This window comes from Cololabis saira, chromosome 14 (assembly GCF_033807715.1).
Source record: "Cololabis saira isolate AMF1-May2022 chromosome 14, fColSai1.1, whole genome shotgun sequence".
Taxonomy (NCBI): domain Eukaryota; kingdom Metazoa; phylum Chordata; class Actinopteri; order Beloniformes; family Belonidae; genus Cololabis; species Cololabis saira.
In genome coordinates this window covers 24,472,445-24,499,051 of record NC_084600.1, presented here as the reverse complement: position 1 = coordinate 24,499,051, position 26,607 = coordinate 24,472,445, and the positions used below count along the sequence as shown (strand labels likewise).

The 26,607-nt window shown below is 43.4% G+C and overlaps 1 protein-coding gene across 2 annotated transcripts in view; it reads left to right on the top strand.

Moving 5' to 3' along the window:
- Positions 1–26,401, top strand: part of robo4 (roundabout, axon guidance receptor, homolog 4 (Drosophila)) — a 30,059-nt gene extending 3,658 nt beyond the window's left edge. The window contains exons 3-19 of one of the 2 annotated variants that reach the window (XM_061739089.1): positions 415–572; positions 884–1,004; positions 1,120–1,258; positions 9,752–9,879; positions 10,843–10,955; positions 11,043–11,274; positions 11,388–11,509; positions 13,360–13,531; positions 13,615–13,812; positions 13,959–14,001; positions 14,478–14,590; positions 15,757–16,083; positions 18,242–18,346; positions 18,532–18,679; positions 22,940–23,164; positions 23,235–23,539; positions 25,800–26,401. In XM_061739089.1, the coding sequence (XP_061595073.1) occupies positions 415–572; positions 884–1,004; positions 1,120–1,258; positions 9,752–9,879; positions 10,843–10,955; positions 11,043–11,274; positions 11,388–11,509; positions 13,360–13,531; positions 13,615–13,812; positions 13,959–14,001; positions 14,478–14,590; positions 15,757–16,083; positions 18,242–18,346; positions 18,532–18,679; positions 22,940–23,164; positions 23,235–23,539; positions 25,800–25,981 (2,831 nt within the window). In that variant the 3' untranslated portion in view covers positions 25,982–26,401. Of the gene's footprint in view, positions 1–414; positions 573–883; positions 1,005–1,119; positions 1,259–9,751; positions 9,880–10,839; positions 10,956–11,042; positions 11,275–11,387; positions 11,510–13,359; positions 13,532–13,614; positions 13,813–13,958; positions 14,002–14,477; positions 14,591–15,756; positions 16,084–18,241; positions 18,347–18,531; positions 18,680–22,939; positions 23,165–23,234; positions 23,540–25,799 lie in introns of both variants that reach the window. The other variant, XM_061739088.1, reaches the window with a different exon arrangement.
- Positions 26,402–26,607: the final 206 nt, after the last annotated feature.

Genomic DNA, 26,607 nt, shown 5'->3' with positions numbered 1-26,607 from the left:
TCCCGTCTTTGTGGTTGCTGCTGAATAAAACCAGAGGGCTCATGAGGAAGTTTGGTTGGGGTGACACTTAAAGCTGTTGTGTGTATTGTATGAGGTATACACAGCCATTTACAAAGTGCAAGAGAATAGTTTTGTCTTGGCTTGTGGGAAATTCGTTTTTGAGAAGATAGCTAAGAGCAAAACTGATGGTAAAGAAAAGCAGACATGGATTCTGTTAAATGTAAGTTGTACATCCACAAATGTCTGGAAATCTGTGGTGTATGACAAATACGAGTTGATGTTACATTTTTGTTTATATCATTTAAAACCCTGTAGTTGGTGAGAGACTGAAACAGATGTGTTGTGCTCAGACAGTTCAGTGATCTGATAGTATACGTGTAATTGTGAGCTAGCAGACTGTATCTTTGTTTTCAGTGCTGAAGGAGCAGTTCAGCGTTGAGCCCAGTGATGTGGAGGTGGCCGAGGGGGAGGTTGCTGTTTTAAACTGTGTTCCTCCAGTGGGACACCCAGAACCAAATGTCATGTGGAAGAAGGATGGTCTGCCCACCAACAGCACTGACCATCACTACACTGTGAGTCCTTTGCCTTTAAAATCTTGATCAAAATGTTGTACCGGTAAAGAACTGTACAATGTCATGCTAGAGTTTTTGTGTTGGTCTGGAATAAGCAGCTGAATCACGTAAATGTTTAATTTAACACAGTACTAATCACATGTTCAAACCGCTGCAATAAAAGGTTTGAAGGTTGAACTACAAATTGTTTGTAAATTTATTTATAAGCTGTTCCAGATTAATGTTTGGCATAAATTGCTTGTATTCACTATCCTACTATGCCTGATGTCTTGCTCAATGGTGAGACTTAACTGTTCTTGTTTATGCTGAAGGAGCTGAGTGGGAAGCTGATCATCGCTCCTGCAGAGAAGGTCCACTCTGGAGCTTACGTGTGTGTGGCCTCCAACACTGTGGGGGTTAAGGAGAGCAGGGCGGCTCGGCTCTCTGTGCTGGGTGAGACAACATCCGCAAACAACTTCCCTCTGTTTTACCATATCTCACTACACGAGTTTATCTTTCACCACCTCTGTACAAACAGAACAACATCCAAGACTCTGTTTCTCTGCAGCCAAGCCGGTACTGGTGTTGAAGCCAGAAGATGTTTCTGTACGAATCGGAGAGTCCGCCCACTTCTACTGTCGAGCTAAAGGGGACCCTCCACCCGCCGTGGTCTGGAGCAGAGAGCGGGGGCCGCTGCCGAACGGCAGGTACAGTTCTCCCAACACCTGATCATCACTGATGCCTCAATTAAAGGCCTGCTGAGTTGCCTGTAAGGTAGTTGAATTAACAGTAGCGGTTTGACATAAAACTGCTCTGGTTAGGTGATACAACATCAAGTCACTGTAAATAATTAAGCAGAGAGGATGGTTAATTTGAAATGAACTACTAGAGTTACAGTGGTGTTCCTCAATCCAGGGCCTTGAAGGCCACAGCCCTGCACATAGAAAAACATTAAAGAATGTTCTTGCATTCAACAAACCAATCAATTAATAGGTTCAGAGGCCATTTAGTATCACTCGTTCTAAGAATACATTTTAAGCTGTACAACAGTACAGGATTTGATTTCAAAATTCTCAAACATTCTCTACTTGTGGCAGCTAAGGGCTTCAAGCTGTAATACCAAACGTTTTAGTGTTCCCAAGTAACAATATGCAATTAGGAAGTCAAAGGTGGAATTGATTTTGCATCAGTAGCTGTATTTCGATTAGAGTGTCAGTGCAGGACCTCAGCAATATTTCAAAATGTCATTGAAAATCAACTGCAAGGCAACAGGGTTTCCATTCAGATGCTTGTTATGTGACGTATTTTCTCCTTTCACAATAAGTCCTTCCAAAAAGAATGGTCCTCTTTCATTTTGGCACATTGATTTCTGTTTCTGCAGCTACTCAAGCTGTCATTATTGTTACTTATGCTGAAAGGCAAGTGTATTATACGTGCAGCCAGCCATGTATGAGGGATTTCTGGCAAGTCTTTGTTCATGTTTTAACAGAGGAGCAGTGGATTCAAAACGTTGGGGTGACTAGTGCAACTTTTGACGAGTTACATGAGGCAATAATTGCTCTTGTTGACCTGTTACATCATGATCAATAGAGCCAGTTTTAAGGGCTTTTTTGGAATGTCATGTGACCTGGAGATATGAAAAAGGTGATTCCATCCATCCATCCATCCATCCATCCATCCATCCATCCATCCATCCATCCATCCATCCATCCATCCATCCATCCATCCATCCATTTTCTTCCGCTTATCCGGAACCAGGTCGCGGGGGCAGCAGTCTCAGCAGAGATGCCCAGACTTCCTTCACCCCAGACACTTCCTCCAGCTCTTCCGAGGGGAGTCAGAGACGTTCCCAGGCCAGCCGAGAGACATAGTCTCTCCAGCGTGTCCTGGGTCTTCCCCGGGGTCTCCTCCCGGAGGGACATGCCTGGAACACCTCCCTAGGGAGGCGTCCAGGAGGCATCCGATACAGATGCCCAAGCCACCTCAGCTGACTCCTCTCAATGTGAAGGAACAGCGGCTCGACTCCGAGCTCCTCCCGGGTGACCGAACTCCTCACCCTATCTCTAAGGGAGCGTCCAGCCACCCTGGAGGAAACTCATCTCAGCCGCTTGTATCCGCGATCTTATCCTTTCGGTCACTACCCAAAGTTCATGACCATAGGTGAAGGTAGGTGCGTAGATTGACCGGTAAATCGAGAGCTTTGCCTTTCGACTCAGCTCTTTCTTCACCACGACGGTCCAGTACACCGAACGCTGCACCGATCCGTCCGTCAATCTCACGCTCCATCGTTCCCTCACTCGTGAACAAGACCCAGAGATACTTGAACTCCTCCACCTGAGGCAGGACTTCTCCCCCCACCCGGAGAAGGCACGCCACCCTTTCCCGGTGGAGAACCATGGCCTCGGTTTTGGAGGTTCTGATTCTCATCCCTGCCGCGTTGCACTCGGCCTCAAACCGCCCCAGCATATGTTGAAGGTCCCGGTCCGATGAAGCCAACAGGACAACGTCATCTAAAAAAAGCAGAGACGAAATCCTGCGGTTCCCAAACCGGATCTCCTCCGGCCCCTGGCTGCGCCAAGAAATCCTGTCCATAAAAATTATGAACAGGACCGGTGACGAAGGGCAGCCCTGCCGAAGTCCAACATGCACCGGGAACAAGTCTGACTTACTGCCGGCAATGCGAACCAGACTCCTGCTCCGATCATATAGAGACCGGACAGCCCTTAATAGAGGGCCCCGGACTCCATACTCACCGAGCACCCCCCACAGAATGGCACGAGGGACACGGTCAATTGCCTTCTCCAGATCCACAAAACACATGTAGACTGGTTGGGCAAATTCCCATGAACCCTCAAGCACCCTGCGGATGGTATAGAGCTGGTCCAGTGTTCCACGACCGGGACGAAAACCGCATTACTCCTCCTGAATCCGAGGTTCAACTATCGGCCGTATTCTCCTCTCCAGTACCCTAGTGTAGACTTTCCCGGGGAGGCTGAGAAGTGTGATCCCCCTATAGTTGGAGCACACTCTCCGGTCCCCCTTTTTAAAAAGAGGGAGCACCACCCCGGTTTGCCACTCCAGCGGTACTGTCCCCTTCCTCCATGCAATGCCGCAGAGGCGTGTCAACCAAGACATCCCTACGACATCCAGAGACTTGAGATACTCAGGGCGGATCTCATCCACCCCTGGTGCCCTGCCACCGAGGAATTTATACTAGTTTTTTTTTTTATACTAGTACCTACCAGAGCATGTGAGCGGAGCGGAGCGTGAGCGAGCGGCGGAGCGGAGCGGCGAATTTTGAAAGGAGCGCAGAGCGGGATTTTTTTTTCTAGGATGATTGGCTGGAGCGGGGCGTCATCCCGCTCCAGTTTCGCTCCGTTACCCCTCATATCACGGCCCCGATGCGTGTCCAAACATATCCCACCTCTCCACAAACTACCTGTTACCTTTCTTCTTTTCCAGTCCTATCTCTGAACCGTAGTTGGGAGAGCTGGTATTTTAATTCGGTCTCTGGCTCGTAACCGGCGTTAGGAGTCCGGGGAAAGTGAAGGGAAAAAAGGACGGAGGAAAAATGCTGTCCGTGCAACCTCGCACATTTATTACAAACATGTAATAAGAGCAAACAAAACGCGTGAGGGCCGACGACTGAAACTAACGGAGGACACACTGAAAAGTAACTGAACACGTGTACCGGTCTTCCACACGCGCACACCTGCATCTCCCTCTCTCTCCTCCGCTGCACCCACACGTCTCACACACACACACCCGAACACACAGTGAATGAAACATTGTTTCGGGAAAGGTTAATAAACAAAAGTGTATTAAACCAGATAATTCCATTAGGTGAAATTATTTTCTTATTTTTTCTTGTCAGTAAATATCTATTTTTTGGACTTTAAAACTATGTCGGCTCTGCGTAATTGTTCCTCTCGGCTCCGTGACTGGCTGCAAGGAACGTAACTTTGCTGAGTCTCTCTCTCTCTCTCTCATCCACCTCTGGTTAGATCTAAGGCATCAGGTAAACATGTGCATTTTATATGCATGCAAACATTTTTGGAGCGGAGCGTGGAGCGCTGCGCGGAGCGGAGCGGGTTGCAGTGTTACTGGAGCGCGGAGCGGTTATGGCTGGAGCGGCATTTTGCGACTTTGAGGGCGGAGCGGAGCGGTAACAACCTTTGTGAGCGAGGAGCGGAAATTCTCGCCGCTCCACTCCGCTCACATGCTCTGGTACCTACTCAGCGCGCCACGCCTCGGCTCGCCTCCACTCGCCTTGTCCTTGTTTGTTTTTAGACAACCAGATGAAAAGTAGGCGGGTTGGAGCGAAACTGCTGTGACGTATTTGATTGTGTGATCTAAACGGAGAAGACAACAACACTAAAAATGTAGAACCTGGAGGCAGAGCCGTCTGGGAGATTTGCGAGGCCCTGTGCGAAATGGCCGGGGGGGGCCCTCGAAATTTTTGGGTTTTTCGAAAAACCCAAAAACCCAGAAATGTTTGGGTTTTTCGGGTCGGATCGGGTGTCTATATGCGCAATTTTAACTCTCCAATTAGCAAAATACTGGATACCTTCCCCTGCATCATCATCATTTGACTTGCCTAGACGCGGGGCCCCACGGCTGCTTGAGACCCGGTCGGATTGGTGATTTTTCTAACAAATTTATCAAACAAGCCTTTCAGAGAGGCATTAAACTCTTCCATTTTCTTTAGTTTTTTTTCTTTTTTCATCCCCTGATGGAAATTTCCTGAATCTGTCTCGTACTCGCGACATTGTGTGACAGTTTGTTCCACACTCCACCCGTCTGGATCAGAGCAGCTTGTGTCTGCGCTTGGTCTGATCAGTTGTATTGAACAACAGACACGCGCATCATTGCACATATATTTATTGATATGCACAGACTAGTACACACTTAGGTCTGTAATGGAACGTGACTGTTGATATTTATAAAGGAAAAAACGAAAAAAAAAACGAAAAAAAAAAAAAAATTGAATTTTTTATTTTTTTTTTTTTTCAAAAACGGCCCATAGCGCGAGGCCCCGTGCGGTCGCACGGTTCGCACACCCCTTGCGGCGGCCCTGCCTGGAGGAGATGATATATGTGCTGCTTGTGTTCGATATCAAGTTAAAAAATGAGAGTGAAAGAAGCTTCAAGCGGCGATGCTTTTTAAAAAAAATGTGTTTGTCTCGGCAGCTGAGAAGTGACAGAGCTCCTGGTAGATCTGGTTGTTCCTTATTGCCCGTCTAGATCCCTTTTTAATTCTCTCCTCAGCCACCAGGTTTATGAACATCTGCACCTCAGAGTTGGATACGAAACAGACTTTTTGCGCTCCCCTTGCCTGTCGAATAAAATGAAGAAGCTGCGAGTCGCTCTTTCCCTAATTTCCACCTCCTGATTCAAACGTCTGACGGCCCCGCCCCACGACCAATCGGTGGCCTCTAGTGTGATGACGTCAGATGCAGGCCGACTCAGCACGCTTAGAACCTCGGCAGAATAGATACAGAAAAAGTATCTACTCGGCATGCCTCCACCCGCCTCCACCTCCACCCTCCAACTCATTGAGATTAAAACCTCTTTTCCAAGAGTGACCTGGCCAAAATGGCAGCATAAAAACAATACAACAATACATACAAACACAGTCAGTCACACATTCCGGGGAAACAATAGTAAAACAATAGTCAAATTTACACAACGGGACAGTCACAAGAACAGAGAGAGCTAATTTCTCTGTCTTTTAAAATTGATTTGAATACACCCAAGGATACTAGATCAACCAATTTCAAGTCCTTCTGCGCATTATTCCAGGTTGAGGGGGCAGAAAACTTGAAAGCCTTTTTACCCAGTTCAGTTCTGGCTCTCGGGACCTGCATTTGAATAAAGTTCTGTGAGCACAGGCCATAACGGCTGACGTTTCGACTCTACCATTCTACCATTGCCAGAAAAACCCGCTCATGAAAGCATAATAATTTATTTTTTTGAGACATATGGGACTTTTTGTTACTTGAAGTATTTTCATTAGGCATATTATCTGTTCACTATTCCAATTTCAAAGGTAACAGAAATGGACCTAGTCAACTTAGGTGTCTCTTTTGTCTGGTGTCAGTCATCAGGGGTGCACTTACTCTTGTCGCCATAAGATCAGATCAGATAAGATAAGATATTCCTTTATTGTCCATCAATGGGGACCGTTTTTCATTCAGGGTTCAGAATGCATCATAGCACAGAAACAGGCCTATTTCGAGTCACAAATGACCTTCTTATGGCCTCAAATAAGGGATTAGTGTCCATACTGGTTCTACTGGACCTCAGTGCTGCTTTTGACACTGTAGATCACAACATTTTACTGCACAGGTTAGAGCATGTTGTTGGGATTAAAGGCACAGCTCTAGGTTGGTTTAAATAATATCTATCTGACAGATTCCAGTTTGTTCATATACATGAGGTTTCTTTAGAACAGACGAAGGTCTGCTATGGTGTTCCGCAGGGTTCAATGCTAGGGCCAATATTGTTCAGTTTATAAGTATAATCCAGAATCATGGGTCAAATTTTAATTCTTATGCTGATGATATGCAGCTGTATTTGTCTATGAACCCAGATGAAACAGAACTGGGGACATCAAAGACTAATCTTTTGCTTCTAAATACCGATAAGAAAGAGCATGAGATTAGACGGTGTTGCGATGGCCTCCAGTACTGCTATGAGAAACCTGGTTGTTATTATGTTTGTTGAATACCTACTGACATCCTGACCTGCAGTCCCACCCTCGAACCACCCCAGGGTCTGCTGTCTAAATCTGTTTATATAGTTACATATAATATATAGTTACGTCATCCCTGTAGTACACCGACCCACCAATGTTTCTGTGTTTCTCCTCTCTCTGTTCTTCATTCCCTCTTTCTGATCTCTCTCTTCCTGCTCTGCCCAGCTGGCCTTCAGCAGGAGGGTCCCCCCTTATGAGCCAGGTCATGCTCAAGGTTTCTTCCCTCCTAAAGGGGAGTTTTTGCTTGCCACTGTTTGGTTTAAGGTTTTTCCTGCCATTGTTTATGTAATAATTGTTTGCGGGTCATGTTCTGGGTCTCTGGATGGCGCCTAAAGACAACTTCTGTTGTAATAGACGCTATATATAAATTCAATTGAAAATTGAACATATTGAACTGAGAAGTTATTCCACCTTGGAGTAGAATAGCATGTCTGGGAGTGTTTATGGGATACGGTTGATGTTCTACAGTCTGACAGCAGCAGAAATGAGGGACCTGCTCTATCTCTCCTTCACACACTGCGGGTGCAGCAGCCGGTCACTGAAAGTGCTGTGCAGTGGTGTCAGAATCCTGCATGGGAAGGGTTTTCCAACATGGATGGTAGTTTAGCCGCCATCCTCCTGTCACTCACCCCCTCCACCCAGTTCAGAGGTTGTCCCAGGACTCATTCAGTCTCTTCCTGTCTGCTGTTGTGATGCTGCTGCCCCAACAGACTACAACAAAGAAGATGAACACCCAGGTACTTAGTAGTTACTTATAAGTACCAACTTATAAGTTGTGAACTGTGGTAAATCCATTCCCTGGATGTCCACCTCACATTTCCACCCCTGGCAGAAGTCCACCACCAGCTCCTTACATTTCCCTGTATTGAGCAGACGAAAAAAGTCGGGAATCAGTTCTCAGGACTTCTTGTTGCCTCCCCCCGAGATGAGTCGGACAGGACAGAAGAATCATCTAAAGTCTTCTTTAGATGATGGGTGGTTGTGTTGTATGAGAAGTCCACAGTGTAGAGCAGGGCTATTCAATTGGCGGCCCGCGGGCCACATGCGGCCCGCCAGGAGCTTTTATGTGGCCCCTGGTCATATTTCAAAAAGGGGGTGTTTGTTGAAAAAAAAAAAAAAATTTTTTTTTTTTTTTTTTTTTTTTTTTTTTAATAATAGTGATGCACCGAATGTTCGGCCGAAAATAGCAAAAAAAAACACTTTCGGTGTTCGGTGGAATAAGTGGGGAAAAAACCGAACAGTTAATAACAGCTAACAGACACAGGCAGACAGACATGCCAGGAATGCGTTCACACAAGGTGCGATTTTTATTTGTAATGTGTGCAGAGAATGCATATCGCATTTAAGTTTAAGATGCTTGGTAGTCTTTTTTTAGTTGGTTAACGATGCATAGTGTTTGTACATGTTAATCTCTGTTGGAGATGTTTTTTACTTCGGATTTTTTGCCAGTGTTGCACAGTGTTAATGTTTGTCACATTATTATTAACCTCCGTTGTATAGAGGACTTGTTTACATCATTAGGCTTCTAGGATTGGCCTGACATTTTTTTCATTTGAATAAGTGAGGACTTTGCATTTCAGATGGAACTTCTAAGCCTCCTATAATTCGTGATTGTTTTGTTTTGCTGATATAATGCACAAATGTGTCATTAATAAAGGAGCTTATGGTTAATATTTTGGTTGCTTATTTATAACATCAAACTGGCTACTATGGACTGAAATGGTTGTGCTCAATGCTTAATATAATATTCAAATAAGGAAATCTTGGTGGAAAGTGGTGCTTTGTCATTATGGCGTGTTTTATTAAAAGTAGGTCAATATCAATTTCATTAAGTTTGCACAATGCATGGTTTCAAAATGAACTTGCATTCAAAATAATATTTCTTTATCTGAATATTATATTTAACATTCACAATTACTAAATCTGGAGACAATTAATACATAATTCATATGTAAACTAGATATATTCAAATATATAATACAAATGTATTATATTTAAGTAAGTCTTCGTCTTTGAGTGCAAAATACATTTTGAAAACCCCCAAATTTTCAAATTGTGCGGCCCTCTCCATACAGTCCTTTTGCAGATGTGGCCCCCGGCCGAATCTATTTGAATACCCCTGGTGTAGAGGGTGAAGAGGAAGGGGACCAAGACAGGCCCCTGAGGGGCCCCATACTGCAAACAGCTCTGTTGGACTCACAGCCCTACTGTGGACAGTTGGTGGGGTAATCTAGTATCCACGCTGCAAGGTCCTGGTTCACCCTGGTGTGTTCCAGCTTTTCCTTCAGCACCCTGTGTTGGATGACTTTAAAGGCAATGGATAAATCAAGGAACATGATCTCATAGAGATGCTGGGATATGCATTCATGTTTTTAAGCCTTTGACATTTGAATGATACTGCATAGGGGTTTATATTATATTTTTTTGGTATGCCATATTTCCAGGTATCTTATCAACCCTGACCAGACTCTGCAGATTCACTATGTGACAGCACAGGATTCTGGGAAGTACATGTGCTCTGCCGCCAATGATGTAGGCAAGATCACTGCCAGTGCACATCTTCTAGTTGAAGGTGAGTTTTGTTACAAACAGCGGTTGAGTGTTGATCATAATTGCCTGTTTGAGTGTGCAGGTTTTTATCATATGTGAAGGGGAAGTCATTTTTACCTATGATTTCCTCACCAACACTAAACACAGTTGCACAAAGATGCATTTAGTCCATAATTTGCTTATTTTAAGCCATATTTTAAATCTTTTTAATCTCTGGTACCAGTAGAGAACCTTTGCACCCAGCGTAACTCAAAAAACGTGCAAATATACACAACAAACATTGAGAATTACAAGGAAAGGTAATACCTCAAAGACGAGCAGATTTGGCTCAAATGTTTTCTGATTGGTTGAAATCCTGGAGACTTGCTGGTGTTGGGTAAAGCCTCTGGCTCCTGGTCCTGCTGCTGGTCAAACAGCATATTTTCAACCTGCTAACATCACTATGTTTTCAGGATTTCCTGTGAATGAGGTCAACACCTAAAATCCTTCTGTTCATGTTAGAGACAGATTCATATGAAAGTGGACCTCAAAGATTAAACACAGTAAAGAGAAAGTAACGTAAAAAGATAAAATAAAGCTCAGCAAAAATTACAACTAGACATCTCTGTTCACTAGATGCTGTTCTCACTTCCTTCCTATACGTCTCTCACTGTGTAACTCCAGATTATGTTATGTTTCAGTCACCATCTTAATACACCCAAGTTAATTTGTGTCTCCAAAACTAAGTTTGCACTTAGAGATACTGTATCATACGTTTGCTTCGATAATTGAGCCTCCAGTCACATCTGAGGTGATCATTGATCATATTGATACTGTAGACAAATAGGGCCACTTTAAACAGCCAACATCAATCTGTGAATTCAACTGAAGTTTTAAGTTTAATCTAACTATTGATGATGTGATACAAATGAGAGGGGGAAGAAAAAAAGAAAAAAAAAGTCACATTGATAAATGGAATAATGTGTGAAATGTGGATTTCCAGAAGATGACGGCACTGAACAGAAAGACCTCCACAAAGAGCTGTCAGCTCTGCGAGTGGCTCTGGAGAATGTCACCATCGTGTCCACCGGCTCTAACATATCTTTAGTGCAGTGGAAGGTATGGCAAGGCTGTTTGAAAGCATTTTAGAGAGTGCAGGAACATGTCCAGCGTCTGATCCAATCTTTGTCCTCTCTCTGTGAGCAGCTGCAGTCCCTCCCATCCCAGCCACATCACCTCGATGGCTTTGAGGTTCTCTACCGCTCCGTGCTGCCTGCCAGCTCCGACTGGGCAGCAAAGAAGCTGGCGATGCCCAACTTCCAGGCTCAAATCGGCCCCATAAAGAGAGGCTACAAGTATGAGTTCAAGGTTCGTCCCTACGGCAGCAACTTGTACGGAAGAGAGAGCAACACCCGGCATCTCAGAGTCCCCGAGACAGGTGAGAGGTGGTTGGATCCTGGAGCGTTGGGCTCCTAGGCTTATCTTGTTTCAATTAAATCAAATATACAGAACACGAGACAATCAATGGATAACTCTTCTTTTTTTCTTCAGTTCCGAGTGCCTCTCCCCTAGCTGTGTCCATCGCAGTGAACCATAAGCAGAATAACTCCATCCATTTGAGTTGGGAGCCTCCTCCCCATGAAACCCACAACGGTGTCATTCACGGCTACCAGGTAATCTCAGAGTGCAGCACGGGAACACATGAACATTATCCATCAGCACAGTCCAGACATGAGCTGAAGCTGGCATCCAGGTCAATATCCACAACACCGGTTTTGCTCATTAAACATTAATCACATCAAATGTTTAAACTGAGGAAATGTACCTTTTTTCAATTTGATAGCAGTGATATGCAGTGGTGGACAGTAACGGAGTAAATTTACTTGAGTACTGTACTTAAGTACATATCCAGAGGATTTGTACTTTACTTGAGTATTAGATTTCTTTGGTACTTATTACTCTTACTTGAATACATTTCCAAGACAAATATTTTTACTTTTACTCGAGTAAATTTCTAGGAAGGTTGAAAAGTACTCGTTACTTTCAGGTTTGCTCTTTTTTCTTCTTCCCTAAAATCCTATTGGACACAAGCTGTTTTTGTCAAAGGAGGAGACCTATCACAGTGCACGCTCTCAGACAGACATTGGGAGACAGACAAGACAGACATGGGGAGACAGTTTGTTACGCTCTATATTGCTATATTGTACTGGTACATGTCCTTCCTGTAAAGTTAAGTGACTTCAACATTGAGTTATTGAAAGCAGAGATGTAGTTTTTTGTAAAGCAGTGGTCTTTGAGGGGGATCCAGACTTAGTTGGATGGTGCAGGTTCATTCGGTTTCAGTTCATGATTGTTAATAAACTCTGCATCATCTGCTGTCCTCTTATGATCCCATTCATTTGATTTGTTTTTGGTGTTTCTGCAGGTTTTATATAACATTGTGGTTCTAAAAGCAGCACATCAGTCCAGCTGGTTTCAAAGAGTTAATTCTCAGAAACAAGAGTTAAAAGATCCTTAAATTAATTTAGAAAAAATATAGTAATTTACTGAAGAAATTTACTCTTACTCTTACTTTTACTTAAAGTAAATTTAAAAGCATTTACTTTTGGATACTTAAGTACCTTTAAAAGCAAGTACTTTTCTACTCTTACTCGAGTAATATTTTGACTGAGCTACTTTTACTTGTAACGGAGTAAATTTTGACCAGTAGTATTTGTACTCTTACTCAAGTACTGGGGTCGAGTACTCTGTCCACCTCTGGTGGTATGTCTCAAAAGGATGTTGCTTCAGGGTGATGTATACCACTGTGAATCGTCTCTGCATCTTCTAACAACAGTCCATCTACGTCTGGAACTGACGTGACCACCTGATGGAGTTTTAACTGCTTAACAGATTAACTGCTTTACAGTCCCGGCTCTTCAGTGTTGTATTTTTTCATTTCGCGGTGCTCCACATGTTTCCACTTGTGAAAGGTCTAAGCTGCAGCTAGACCAGTTCATCATCTGGACTCTTCTACTATGAAGCCCTGCTGCTGTGATGGATGATGGAGATGCTTTGACATTGTCTTGCTGAAGGATGTAAGACCTTCCTTGAAGATGAGGTTGTTTGGATGGGAGCACATTTTTGATTGAAAATCTTAATCTTATTTCACTTTCAGCATTGATATGTCCTTCCCGGATGTACAAAATGCCCATTGAAATATGTTTGAGATCTATCACTGCCATCAAACTACAAATGAGCTAATATTTTTCCTAAAATATCTCAAAAACAACATTTGATATGTTGTCAGTGTTCTATTGTGAATAAAATATGGGCTTATGAGATTTGCAAAGCGTTGGATTCTGTTTTTATCTACATTTTAGAACAGGCTCTTGCATTTTTTAATTTCAGGTTGTAATAAGGACCAAGAATGTTCAGTAGAGCTGGTATAAATTGAAATTCATAGTAGATCGCACTTGTGCAGTTAATGATTTGAATCTTTTAATGAAAACATTTATCATGGAGGTGCCAACTGTGTCTGCAGGTGTGGTGTGTGGAGTCTGAGGAGCAGCAGTACCAGAATTGGACGGTGGATAGCAGCCAGCACAACCTTGATATTACTACTCTGAAACCAGGGAGGCAGTACTGGATCACCATGGCAGCAGTGAACGGCGCTGGAGTGGGCAGGCTCAGTGACCCTCACGGAGTTGTCATCAGTGAGGAAAACATCTCCAGCGTATCTGTATTTGTGGGTCGTGGTTTTGGATGTGACATCGTCTGTTCCTGTTTTATTACTCAGATCCACAGTTACGCAGCCTCTCTGAGTCAGAAACCCAGAACCGGGCTCTGTCTTCGGTCCTTGAGCTGCTTCAGGACCCGGTGCTGATCGGCAGTGTTGGCGCCCTCGTGTGGTGCATCCTTGTGTTCGGAGCTGTGTGTCTGTTCAGACGACGCAGCAGTGCAGCTCACCTGTTCTCCAGACACAGCAAGACTAAAGGTGTGAACACAGAGAAAAACGTTCTCCACATTAAAACATATGTTTTTTTAAGATTAAAAGAACTTCAGTGTGTCACTATACCTTTCTAAGAAAAAAAAAGCAAAAACTGTTCTGTATATAGTTGAGGAATTTTCTTTTCCCCGTAGGTCTGCGCCGACTGGCCAGTGAAGATCTAATCATAAAACATAGGTAAAGTGGGAGGAACTGATTTTGATATGTGGATCTTTGTTCTGCAGATGGACTGCAGTGAGAGAATACATCTGACTGCAGAAAACTATTTAACCACTTGTAATATAAGTGAGCACTCGACAATGACTTGGCCTTGAAGTGTGGTGGCTCAACTAAAACACTGCCTTCCAGTAACAGAAGTCCCTTTAAATGTGCAGCCATTGAGTGGTTACACTCTAAATCTAAATTAAATCTTAAATTATCTATATGCAACTATGAATTTTGACCAGTAATCAAAGGGTTCACAACATTAACAAGACATTTAGTTAAACATTCAGGCATCATCATTTTTGTGATTATTCCAGCTCTGCGTAACTAATGACTTTAAGTTTGAAGATGAAACGCTCTGAATACCAGACAGGAATACTGTTAAACTTCAAGCTGTCACAGCGTTCTTAAATAATCAACTTTAGTAACACATTGTGCCTTCACTTCAGGATGGCGGCTCCAGATTCTCCATGGATGTCGGGAAGCTGGAAACCGACTTTCAACTACAAGTATGAGGACTACTGGGCCCAGGGTCAGAAACATTCGGGGATCAGGAGCAAGAGTAAGCATTTTCCGTAAATCTAAAGATCAAGAACTGAACCTAAATATTTCCGTCAGATTCAGGGACGTAAAGCCTGGCCTTTCCCAGGTTTGCCTCACCATGCTGGTAGTTGTGGAGCATTCTGAGATTTACTTTGACTTTCATTTCTTTGAGGACAGAATTAACTTGATTTAGTCCACGATTCTTACATTAATTTCATTTCATTTGTTAATATGCATCCATTTTTACATTGCAGACCTGCAAATAGAAGAAGTGGTAAAATCAAGTTAAACAGGCACTTAAAGGAGCTTGAGGCCGGATTGTGGCAGGATTTATGAAAAAAATCCGTATACATTTTTTTTTTTTTAAGATTTTTTTGGGCTCTAGTAGCCCTTTATTGAGTGCAGACTGGAAAGGGGTAGAGAGAGAGAACGGGGAAGACACGCAGCAAAGGTGCGCAGGCCGGGATTCGAACCTGCGACCGCTGCAGGAGGAGGACTGTAGCCTCAGTATATGAGCCACTGCTTAACCCACTGCGCCACCGAGCGGCATAAAAAATCCGTATACATTTTAAGTTTTCTAGTAATAACGTCAGATGAAGCGTTCCAAACTCAAAAGAATGAGCCCTCTAGTGTATCTCTCCTTTGCCTTGAACAGGCTGTGTGCTGCAAAATGTGCTGCAATTCGGTCCCGAATTTCCCGCGCTGGGCTGCGGATGTGACGTCACATGACGCTGCATGCACGTTCTCCCCGTTCTCCCGTGCCGGCTTCACTGTTGGCTGCAGTACCCCCAACGGCCGTCGTGGTGAAGGGTGGCGCTAGAGAGTCTCATTTCTTAAAAGGAGCCTCAAGCTCCTTTAAGCTTGAATCAAACCAAACACGCCCTTAAGATCCTTGTTATAGGTTAATGTGTATCTGCATGCCATCAGATTTATGTCTTTTAACCTGCAGGAATGATGGAGATAACTTTTTCTAACCTGAAGTATGATTAAAAGTGGAGCTTGCTTTGAAAAACGATGCTGAGAGTTCCTGTGTCATGCTCTCTGACTATTTGGGGAGCACAAACTAGAATCTAGATATAAACTACAGGTGTAGATTGCGCAAAATGTTCAGTTTTCGTCTGTTGTTTAAGAGCTAGGAGCACAACATGCTGTAAACTATGTCTGTCACCCTCCATGTTTAACCAGGCCCCCCACTTCATACTAAGAAGGAGCACAGCTGCTTGGATTCTGCTACCCCCATCGTGACTGACAGCTGTGGAGTCTATGGCACCTTCTACGTGGACCTGATGGGCAACGGCCTGAAGACCTTCGACAGTCCAGGCCGATGTCCTAAAAAGCCTCATCATTTACTGTGTCAGCAAGGAACGGAGACCATCCAAATATTCACTCAACCGGCCTCCAAGTCCTCATCAGCTGGCAGCCAGGAGGCTCTGCCGTGGAAGCAAGCCATACGTCCACAGCCGAAGATGGGTGTGCTGAGGGAATCATGGGAAAATAAACACATTAAGCAAGGTGAATAGGGATGGATAGCTGGGAGTGGGACACTGCTGCTGGTCATTCTCAGGTTTCTTTTCTATTACTTCATTTTCATCAGCAGTTCTTAGTGCAGCAACAAAAGCTAAGATTTATTTTTTATTATTAAAACGTAATAAAATCATCTGATCATTGTGAGATTTGGTATCAACTAAATGGAACCTCAGACAAGCACTACTTTTTTAAATTTTACTATTTATTTGACAAAATGAAGCTAAAAAGAATAAAATCCTAAGGGCAAAACCGAGTTCTCCCATAATTTAATAGCTCGTAGATCCAACAGGAACTCTCAGTAGATGTCCCCTTCAGCAGCACCAGCCTTCAGTAGATGTCTCTTGCCTGATTTCATCAGTGAATCAGAACTCTCCAGAACCAATTCTGGAGAGATTCTGGTCCGAGTTCATTCAGGCTTCTGGACATTCACTTCTTCACAGCTCCCTGAAGGTCCCACCACAGAATCCTGATCAGGTTCAAGTCTGGACTTTGACCAGGTCATTCTAGAACTTTGTTTCTTTTATTTTTCATCATTCTGATGTAGATTTCCTGCTGTGTTTGGGATCATTTCCTTTCACATGACCCAGTTTGAGCCAATCTTTATCTGTCAGACAGATGTCCTCGTATTTGTCTCTAAAAGACTCTGGTCTATAGAGTTCATGGTCCACTCCGTGAATGCCAGGTGTCCAGGTCCAGACCATCATCCCTCCACCACCGTGCTTGACAGTGGATCTGAGGTGTTGTTGCTGTTTTCTCCAAACATGGTTCTGGACATTAAGATCAAACATCTTCACTTTGGTCGCATGTGTCCATCGGACATTGTTCCAGAAGTCTGCTGGTTTGTTCAGATGCAGTTTTGTGAACCTCAGCCATGCTTCCATGTTCTTTTTATACAGAAGAAGTGTTATCCTGGAAACTCTGTCAAACAAACTGTACTGGTTCAGTCTTCTCCTGGTTGTGATGTCATGAACTTTAACATCTAACATGTTCAGTGAGGCCTGGAGGCTCTGAGACAGACTATCTGAAATGGCTTTACAATTTTTTTCTAGATTGATGGTTAGCAAGACTTGCTTCTCTGAGAACACTGCCGATGTCATTCCATCTTGGCATTGTGTTAACACTAGGAATGGGTGATATTTTACCGTTCACGATATACCGTCAAAAAAATTCCCCACGGTAATAATTCGTCATCTCACGGTAAAAATGATAAATTCCTGTTGATGATGTTTTTGTGTAAAGGTGATTTATGGTTCAGCGTTAAATCGACGCACAAAGTACGTGAAGGAAGGAAGGAAGGAAGGAAGGAAGGAAGGAAGGAAGGAAGGAAGGAAGGAAGGAAGGAAGGAAGGAAGGAAGGAAGGAAGGAAGGAAGGAAGGAAGGGAGAAAGAAATGAGCCTGAAAGAAAGAAAGAAAGAAAGAAAGAAAGAAAGAGAAAGAAAGAAAGAAAGAAATAAATGAGCCTGAAAGAAAGAAAGAAAGAAAGAAATGAGCCTGAAAGAAAGAAAGAAAGAAATGAGCCAGAAAGAAAGAAAGAAAGAAGGAAAGAAAGAAAGATATATGAGCCAGAATTGATGACATTTAGTAGTATTTAGTATCTTTTAGAGCAGTGATTTGGCTCCAAAGACTGAATGTGGTGATAGATTTATAGTTAAAAAGGTGGAGTTGAATTGGTATTTTTTTTATCGTCATTTTTATCGTTATCGGGATAAATGCCAGAAATTATCGTGATACATTTTTTAGTCCATACCGCCCATCCCTAGTTAACACACTTCAATTATGCAGATCAGCAAATTGCCAAAATATCAGCTTTTAATGAAAGGCTGCACTCCTGCGGATGATCAGTTCATGGAGGTTATGGTTAGCAGCACCTGACCTGTGTTAATCCTCGTAAATCTTCTGGAGGCAGTAAGGGGGTACTTAATGTTGCCTGCACAATTTCTTCTTTTTTTGCCTTCTTTTTGGTTAGATATTGGTTTTGTGAAAAAGTGGTTTGTCATTGTTTTTCTGAGGTTCAACTTATGTGGTACTTAGATACACTGTGATCAAACAATTTAATTTGTTTTTAGGTGAAAAAAACAGCAACATTTTTCAAATAAATGGTGTCCTAACTTTACCACTCTTATTTGTCTCTTTCTCACCCAGAGTTACATGCAGTAAACAGTGTTCCTGTACTGTCATCTAGGACCCAGGCCCTTCCCTTGGGTGTCCACAGGCAGAGACTCAGTCATGTACCAACTGACCTGAACGGTACACCCACATCTGTTTTGTTATCATTGTCCACACATCCTTCCACTTACGAGCATGAAGGAGAGAAACTCTGTTTAGTCACTGCTTACTAATCTTTACTCAATCTTTGTTGTGATCCTAACACCTGAAATGGTGCACCTTTGTTATGGGGGTTGTCATCAAATCATTTCTCCTCGTTTGCCCAGGTGGACGTCACAACTGTGGCAACTCTGTTGCTTGTCCTCGTCTGCTGCATTACTCTGCATCCCTGCATCTCGTGGACATGCTGCCCCCTCCACCACCGATACCCAGCGAGGATGCTGCAGACGGACGTAGCCTCTCCTCAGATGAAGGGTGAGACTGACATGCATGTTTTAGACCTGACTGCCTGAGAGATGTGAATCAGGGTGGTCACTGTGTGAACCACAACAGGACACTGTGCTGCACTTGGGTCCTAAAATCTGCCCCTGATACGTACAGGTGGCTCCTACCACACAGCCCAAGATTGTTTGGTGTCTTCCTCAGTCAAGCTATTATCTATTCTATCAGTGCTTCTCTATTTGCCTCTGGCATGAGGTCCCCTGTAGCTCTGTGAGCTAGTTTCGTCATCGCTGATTTGTCATAGTGCACTGAGGTGAAGAGAACCAACATGGGTGTCAGAAGTTATTTTGGCTGGTTTTTGCAGAAATCACACAGATAGATGAAGGCAAGCGCTAGATGATGCTTCCTAAAAGTAATCAAATATTCCTTCAAATTAAATTCAAACAGACTTTTAACATGAAAGCATCCTTCGCGTTGCTTTAAACTCTCATTAAGGCCATCAATTCAGTCCAGAGGATTGCTTGACTGTGTGTAGGAATGTGCTGAAGGAGTCCACCCAGGTCCAATATATGGTCAAGCATCATGTCTGCCTTTTATATTTTTGTTAAGATCAAATGAGTGGGAAAGATATGGAGCTAGAACAGTCTCATAATTCACAAATGCACAGGACAAGTTTTACAAATGCACGGACCGATTTGCAAATACACACACCGTTTCACACGTGCACAGGACAAGTTTTACAAATGCACAGACCGATTTGCAAATACACACACCGTTTCACAAATGCACAGAACAATTCACACGTGCGTAGGACAAGATACACAAATGTATTTTTGATGCACACACAAATATAACCTGATTTACAAAGGTTTTTTTGTCTGTGAGCTGCGCTGGATTTGTGTGTGAGTTTTGAGACTCCCCTGACGTGACTCGATGCACAAATAGGTTTTTTTTAACACGGAAGGATCTGCAACCAATCAGATGTCTTCATTTGTTCCAGCCAATCATAAGAGCACACCCCACGTGGGGGACGATTTACTCTAAACCAATCAGATTAAAGGGGCGGATACACCTGCTGTTTGAACTGCGTTAGCGCTGTTCACATAGAAAAGTGATTAATATTTGGAGTTGGTGGAGTAAAGACAGCAACAGGAGATAAAAGATAAATAAAGGATGAAGAGGAGATCACTGTTCTGATTTTTTGTTGTGATCTAAAGAAAACAGCGCAATCGGAGATGGTTTGTCGGGCCGTTCAACCAGAGACGTCGGGAGACTGGAGACTCTTAGTCCTGCCGATGCAGCAACTGATGATGAGAAACAGCAGAGATTTTTCTGTATTTGAACTACAGGTGTCTTTCAGGAGAACGAGCCTGTTGACGGGGGTGAATATTGCTGCAGTCTCGTTCTGGCTCTGGCCGAGTGGCGCTGGTCCCGGTCAGACACCAGCTGACCAGTGACCAGACACGGAGGTCAGAAACAAGCAGCTGTTATCCTCACATTTATGATGTGACGTTGCCACCACACAGAGACAAACGTGTCAAAACAGCGGTGGCAGATCAACACAGTCCCGGTGCAGATAGAGTCGTGCATGGGAAGATGCAGCGGTGATGATGCTGGTCAGGGTTTAGTCCACCGATCATCAAACATCTGAGCTGGATACAGAGGTTCTTCGGTTATCAGTCGACTGATACCGACTTTACTCCAGATATTTCAGTAAATTAATCTCCTGACATGAGCTGCTGCTCCACCTGCTGCTGCAGCTCGTCCCCGTCAGGCAGCGCAGCAGCTCTCTGCTGTCTGTCTAGTTCTGAGCTGAATCAGCGGGACAGTAATACGTCGTGAAACCAAACAGAGCAAATATATAAAAATCTCCACTGTTTCTCAGTTGCTGCACCGGCAGGACTAAGAGCTCTCCAGTCCCGACGGCTCTGGTTGAACAGTCCCACAAACCATCTCTGATCGCGCTGTTTTATTTACCGGGATCACAAGAAAAGCAGCAGTGATCTCCTCTCCATCCTGTTTATTTATTTTTTATCTCCTGTAACTGTTTTTTATCTTTACTGCACCAACTTGAAATATTAATCACTTTTCTATGTGAACAGTGCTAACGCAGTTCAAACAGCAGGTGTATCCGCCCCTTTAATCTGATTGGTTGCAGATCCTTCCGTGTTAAAAAAAACCTATTTGTGCATCGAGTCACGTCAGGGGAGTCTCAAAACTCACACACAAATCCAGCGCAGCTCACAGACAAAAAAACCTTTGTAAATCAGGTTATATTTGTGTGTGCATCAAAAATACATTTGTGTATCTTGTCCTACGCACGTGTGAATTGTTCTGTGCATTTGTGAAACGGTGTGTGTATTTGCAAATCGTTCTGTGCATTTGTAAAACTTGTCCTGTGCATTTGTGAATTATGAGACTGTTCTAGCTCCATAGAAAGAAGCTGTTATGTTTTGGACGCAATGTCCTGAAATGATTCCACAGCCGCCTGGTAAATTCAGACCCTCAGGGCAGCAGTGCTGGTCATCAACACTCAACAATGACAAAATTATATTTTTCATTTTTTCTCTCTTCTGCAGCTTTGATCATGATACACCTTTGATGCTAATTCTGATGTATAATCGTGTAAATAATGAATTAAGAGATTAGATTATGCCCCCACTGTTTTGCTCAAGTGTGTTGTTTCTTTGCTTTGTGAAGCACTTTGGTTTTGAATGTGATATAAAGTTTACTTGACTAGTGGCAGACACAAGATTGTGAAATCCTAAAAGTGAAATCATCTTTCACTGATTCAAAAAGGAAAAAATAAAAAATAAGTGATCCAACAAATCAGGGCAACATCCAGTCCTGACTCAGCGTACTTATGAAGATATGAGCTGCAGACTGTTAAAACTAAAGGAGAGTCAATGTCAATGTCAATGTCAGATGTTTGTGTGAAGACCAGGTGCACGCAAACATCAGCTGCTTCAGGGCCAGTTAAAGCAGATTGCCAATGATTTTAATCTGGGTGGAACTTTTCAGTCAACATCTCCTTATTTCCTGCTCACACAGCTACGGTGCGAGCAGTGTATCCATCCATTAATGCTGAATTTGGTGAGACCAGAGCCATCTGGGGGATTTGCGAGGCCCTGTGCGAAATGGCCGGGGGGGGCAACATTTTTTGAGTTTTTCGGGTCGTATCGGGTGTCTATATGCGCAATTTTAACTCTCCAATTAGCAAAATACTGGATACCTTCCCCCGCCTCATCATCATTTGGCTTGCTTCGACGCGGGGCCCCACGGCTGCTTGAGACCCGGCCGGATCGGTGATTTTTGTAACAAATTTATCAAACAAGCCTTTTAGAGAGGCATTAAACTCTTCCATTTTCTTTATTTTTATTTTTATTTTTTCATCCCCTGATGAAAATTTCCTGATTCTGTCTAGTTCTCTCAACATTGTGTGACAGTTTGTTCCAACTCCACCCGTCTGGATCAGAGCAGCTTGTGTCTGCGCTTGGTCTGACGCAGTTGTATTGAACAACAGACACGCGCATCATTGCACATATATTTATTGATATGCACAGGCTAGTACACATTTAGGTCGGTAATGGAACGTGACTGTTGATATTTATAGGGGAAAAAACGAAAAAAAAAATTGAAAAAAAAAATTGAAAAAAAAAAAAAAAAAAAAAAAAAAGGGCCCATAGCGCGAGGCCCCTTGGGGCGCAAGGCCCCGTGCGGTCGCACAGTTCGCACACCCCTTGGGGCGGCCCTGGGTGAGACCACAGTGGATCTGTTGCTCCCATTGAAGTGGTGGTTCCACTTTTCAGGTGATGATGCAAGCATCAACCTGTTACATTACAAATACACAATTGGACTTGGTTACCTCAAATATTGTCATGTCAGGCATGTGGGGGATGTTGACAATGTTTACAATGTCAGAGATGTTGAGGATTTCAGGGATGCTGGAGATATCGGGGGGTCGGGGATATTGAGGATGTCAAACATGTTGGGATGTCTGGGATATTTGAGATGTTGGGTATATTGATAATGTCTGGGACTTAGGGGGATGTCCAGGACGTTGGGGATGTTGGGGGCACTGGGATGTTGTAAATGTCAGAGATTTTGAGGACGTCAGGGATCGTGCTTTTTGTGACTTGTTTGTTGGCACAGCAACAGTAGTTGAAGGTTATTTTTTAAGTTATTCAGGGACTGTTTTTTCTTTTCTATAACCCACAATGTACTGTGTAAATCTATTTTAAAAGGAAAAAAAAAAATCTACTTTTCCATATCTGTCTTTTTCATTCCTGTCAGTTCCAGTCGTTCCACAAAGCTAACACAGGACATGGGATCCCTCCAGTCAGTGTATCCAGCATCAGGTGTTTCTGGGCCAACAAGGCCCCCCAACGGCTGGCCATCCTACAGCCACCCATCTTCTACGTCACGTACGCTATCACTGGATCATGAAGAGGGAGGAACGATGTCCTCACAGGAGGCCACTGAGTACCTGGAGCTCAGCCCCAAACCAGAGAGATGCAGGTAGGTGATGGTGCAGGTTCTCTGTTGATGTTAGACTGAACACCACCTGACCATCTCTCCCCGTTAGCAGCGCCCTGCCAGAGCAGCGTCCCTCGCTGCCCCCACACTTCTCCCCGTCCCTCGTCCCCACCAGTGAGCCCGAGCCCCTGACGGTCGCCCTGCATCACGCTCGCCTTCAGAGCACGCCGTCATCGTGCTACAGTGACTGGGACAGCTCTCTGTGGAACACCTGGAGCTCAGTGAGGGACGGTAACCTGGACAGCAACCGCACCAGCCTCATCAGCTCCGTGGACAGCTGCTACACCGGCGACAGCACCACTTTTGCCCGTCTGCTGGCAGCGGCGGCGGAGAGCATGAGTGGAGCTTCTCTGACAGGTAAACCAGGAGGAAGTGTGGGTGTTTTATTGACAAATCCTTTCAAATCACCCAAAGATGGCTGAAAATGTGTTTCCGCTTAAAGCGCTGCAGTGTAAATGAGCCTGTTGCAATTTACTCATAAAATGTAACCCAAACACAAGGCAGGAAGTCTCGGAGAGATTAATTGGTTTTCCAAATATTTATTGTACTCTTACGGCCTGATTTACTAAAGGTTTGCGTGCGTAAAAACGTGTGCAAACTTGACAGCGCCCGCAAACCAATGTGCAAGCTGATCTACTAACAGCGTGCAAAGAGGACTGCGCCTCTCAAATGAGCAAAATAGCACACGCTGTTCATTTAGTACTTTTGCCCTGATGAATAATCAATATGGGGCGTACCCGCCAGAAAGCGCTAAATACTGGGAGGGGAAAATGCAAATAGGTTAATTTACCACACGCAATGAGATTTACCAAGCCTGAAAGTTATTGCGGGGATTGTGATTGCGTCTGTATTTAATACGTTCGAAAGGAAGGTGCTAATCTGCCCAGCATTACGCACCGATGGCTGCTGTTATTGTGGTGTTGTGCCGTATTCAGCACCCCTGCCGTGAAAAGCACCCCCTCATCGCGAACACATACTTAGGAGTCTCTATTATATATATTTACAAATATTATGGAAGACAACACAGTAAGCAGGCTATTAATTAATGACATCAATAACCATTTACCCGATTTTTGTTATCTGTGACTGTGATTGTGGGAAAGTATGACTATTGTGGAATCCATGAGCGCATTTAAACATGAATCATTAACACAAAACTGGACGCTAAACAGAACATGACACGGAATGAGAATATCATTTTTGTCATTGTGTGTACGTTGTCATTTGTAGTAAATTAAACATGAGCATTTAGTCCTTTTTGACATTTACTCGTGAATAAGAGATCTGTGGGTAATATATGTCCGTTTGGTAGTAGTTTATAGCGTCCTCTCCATATGTGCGTTCCCGCGACGAGGGGGTGCTTTTCACGGCAGGGGTGATGAATACGGCACAACTGGCAAGGAGGCGACATCGCCAAAATCAAAGAATTCGCAGAGAGAGAGTCTTTATTCTGCTGCATGCTATTTTAAAAATGGTTGCACAAGTTTTATTAAAGGCCACTTTTTCTTTAGTTCTTCGCCTTATATCTTGCCACCTTCTTTTAACCTCATCTGCCGTTCTTTTTGTCTTACCAACTGCATTTATTCTATCGCAGATTTTCTCGCATATTGCGTTTCTTTTGGTAATGTTTAAATTTCTTTGCTGTAGTTCATGAATGTGTTTATTTGCCTCTTCCACTAATATCTCTAACTCCAACTCGTCAAATTTCATTTTGCGCTTGCGGCTATCTGCTTTCCATCCAGACTCTCCATGGCGCAAACCGTAAGACACGCAACACCTCATTTAAATACTGCGGTTTGCACCTGTTATCAATTACGCAAGCATTCTTAGTTGATCACCCGCAAAACATACAACAACAGCACGTGCAAACTTTTTCAGTGCACACGCAATTTAGTACTCTTTATTTAGGGTCTTAGTAAATCAGGCCCTATGTGGGTGAAGTGTTGCTTTAAGTGTTCTGGTTAGAAATGTTAAAAACACTGGACTTTTCACGTGTCAGGAAGCTTCATATAATTGGTGATTATTCATGCTTAGCTACATCATCTAAATCTTTGAAATGACACAACAACCGTAGGAGCCAGACGCTGGTCAATGACATTATGTACCACTTGTTTTGGTGCCACAGAAAACAGAACATTATCATGTAAAAGGTTAGCATCCTGTATTGCTGCTAAATGTGGATCTACACCAAGGATGTCCAGGTCTGGTCCTCGGGGGCCGATGTGCAACTGATTTTATAAGATAAGCTATTGGACCCATGCAATTTGAAAATGGTGTATTGAAGCAGGAAACATGTAAAACCTGCAGGACACCGGCCCTCACGGACCGACTTTGGACATCTCTGATCTACACACTAGTGAGTCATGGGAGTATCGAGTACTCATTTTCTTTCTTTTTGGCTTGGTTCTTTGTTAAATAATGAAAAACATGTGTTGTCTGAGGTTTAACTCAGACTGCAGTTTCATGATTGTAGTTATATTTCCAGTAATAGACAGATGCTCCCCAGTTTGTTAAACTGTTTATTCTTCACAAAGTTTAAAGAAGTTTCTTAATTTAACCCTCACTATCAGCACATGATACTGAAATGCGTATAAACACTGTCTTCTTCTGTGTCCAGACTTCTCGCCGCCGGCCTCCCCGCTCAGCGCCTTGTACCCATCATTTTCGGCAGAGAGGGACTCGTTCGGGGACCTGGAGTCTGTCCCTGCATGGGACTGGAACATGGCCTGGATGGAGGACATGGAGAACCAGTACAGACTCCACTATCCCCGCACCAACACCAAACTCTTTGATACTTAGCAGCGCCGGAACACAGCTGAACTCAGAGCTTCAGAAAGCTGGTGGAGGAGAGTGACGAGATGTGACAGGTTGCCGCTTCACTTTCAGGTTTTGACAGATTTCCATTTTCGGTTTAGAAGTTTAGAGTGAAAACCTGAAAGTTTTGACTCCTCTGGAAGTGGGTGCACACCTGATGCTGTTATTAATAAGTTCCCCACTTTACCTCAGGACAGTAAAATGCCCTTTTGACTCCTTGCAAAGGCTTTCATAGACTTGATGAAGTTTCTTTTTTCATTTTAGCTTATCCTTTTTATTAGATAAGAGGATCAAGAGATACTTCCCTCAGGAGGTTCTCAGAAAGACATAAAGAAGCATGTGAGTCAGTGAGAAAGCGGTCACTAACCAGATTAAAATCTGTTTTGGAGATTTGTGTTTGTTCACAGGTGTTTTTTTAATATATATATATATATATATATATATATATATATATATATATATATATATATATATATATATATATATATATATATTCTGTTATTTTGTCACGTACTTTCATTCTCACCAAACAGACCGCATTATTGTGGTTTTGCATCAGTCAGATATATTTATATATCTCCCCCCTCCCTCCCTCACATATATTGTGTTAT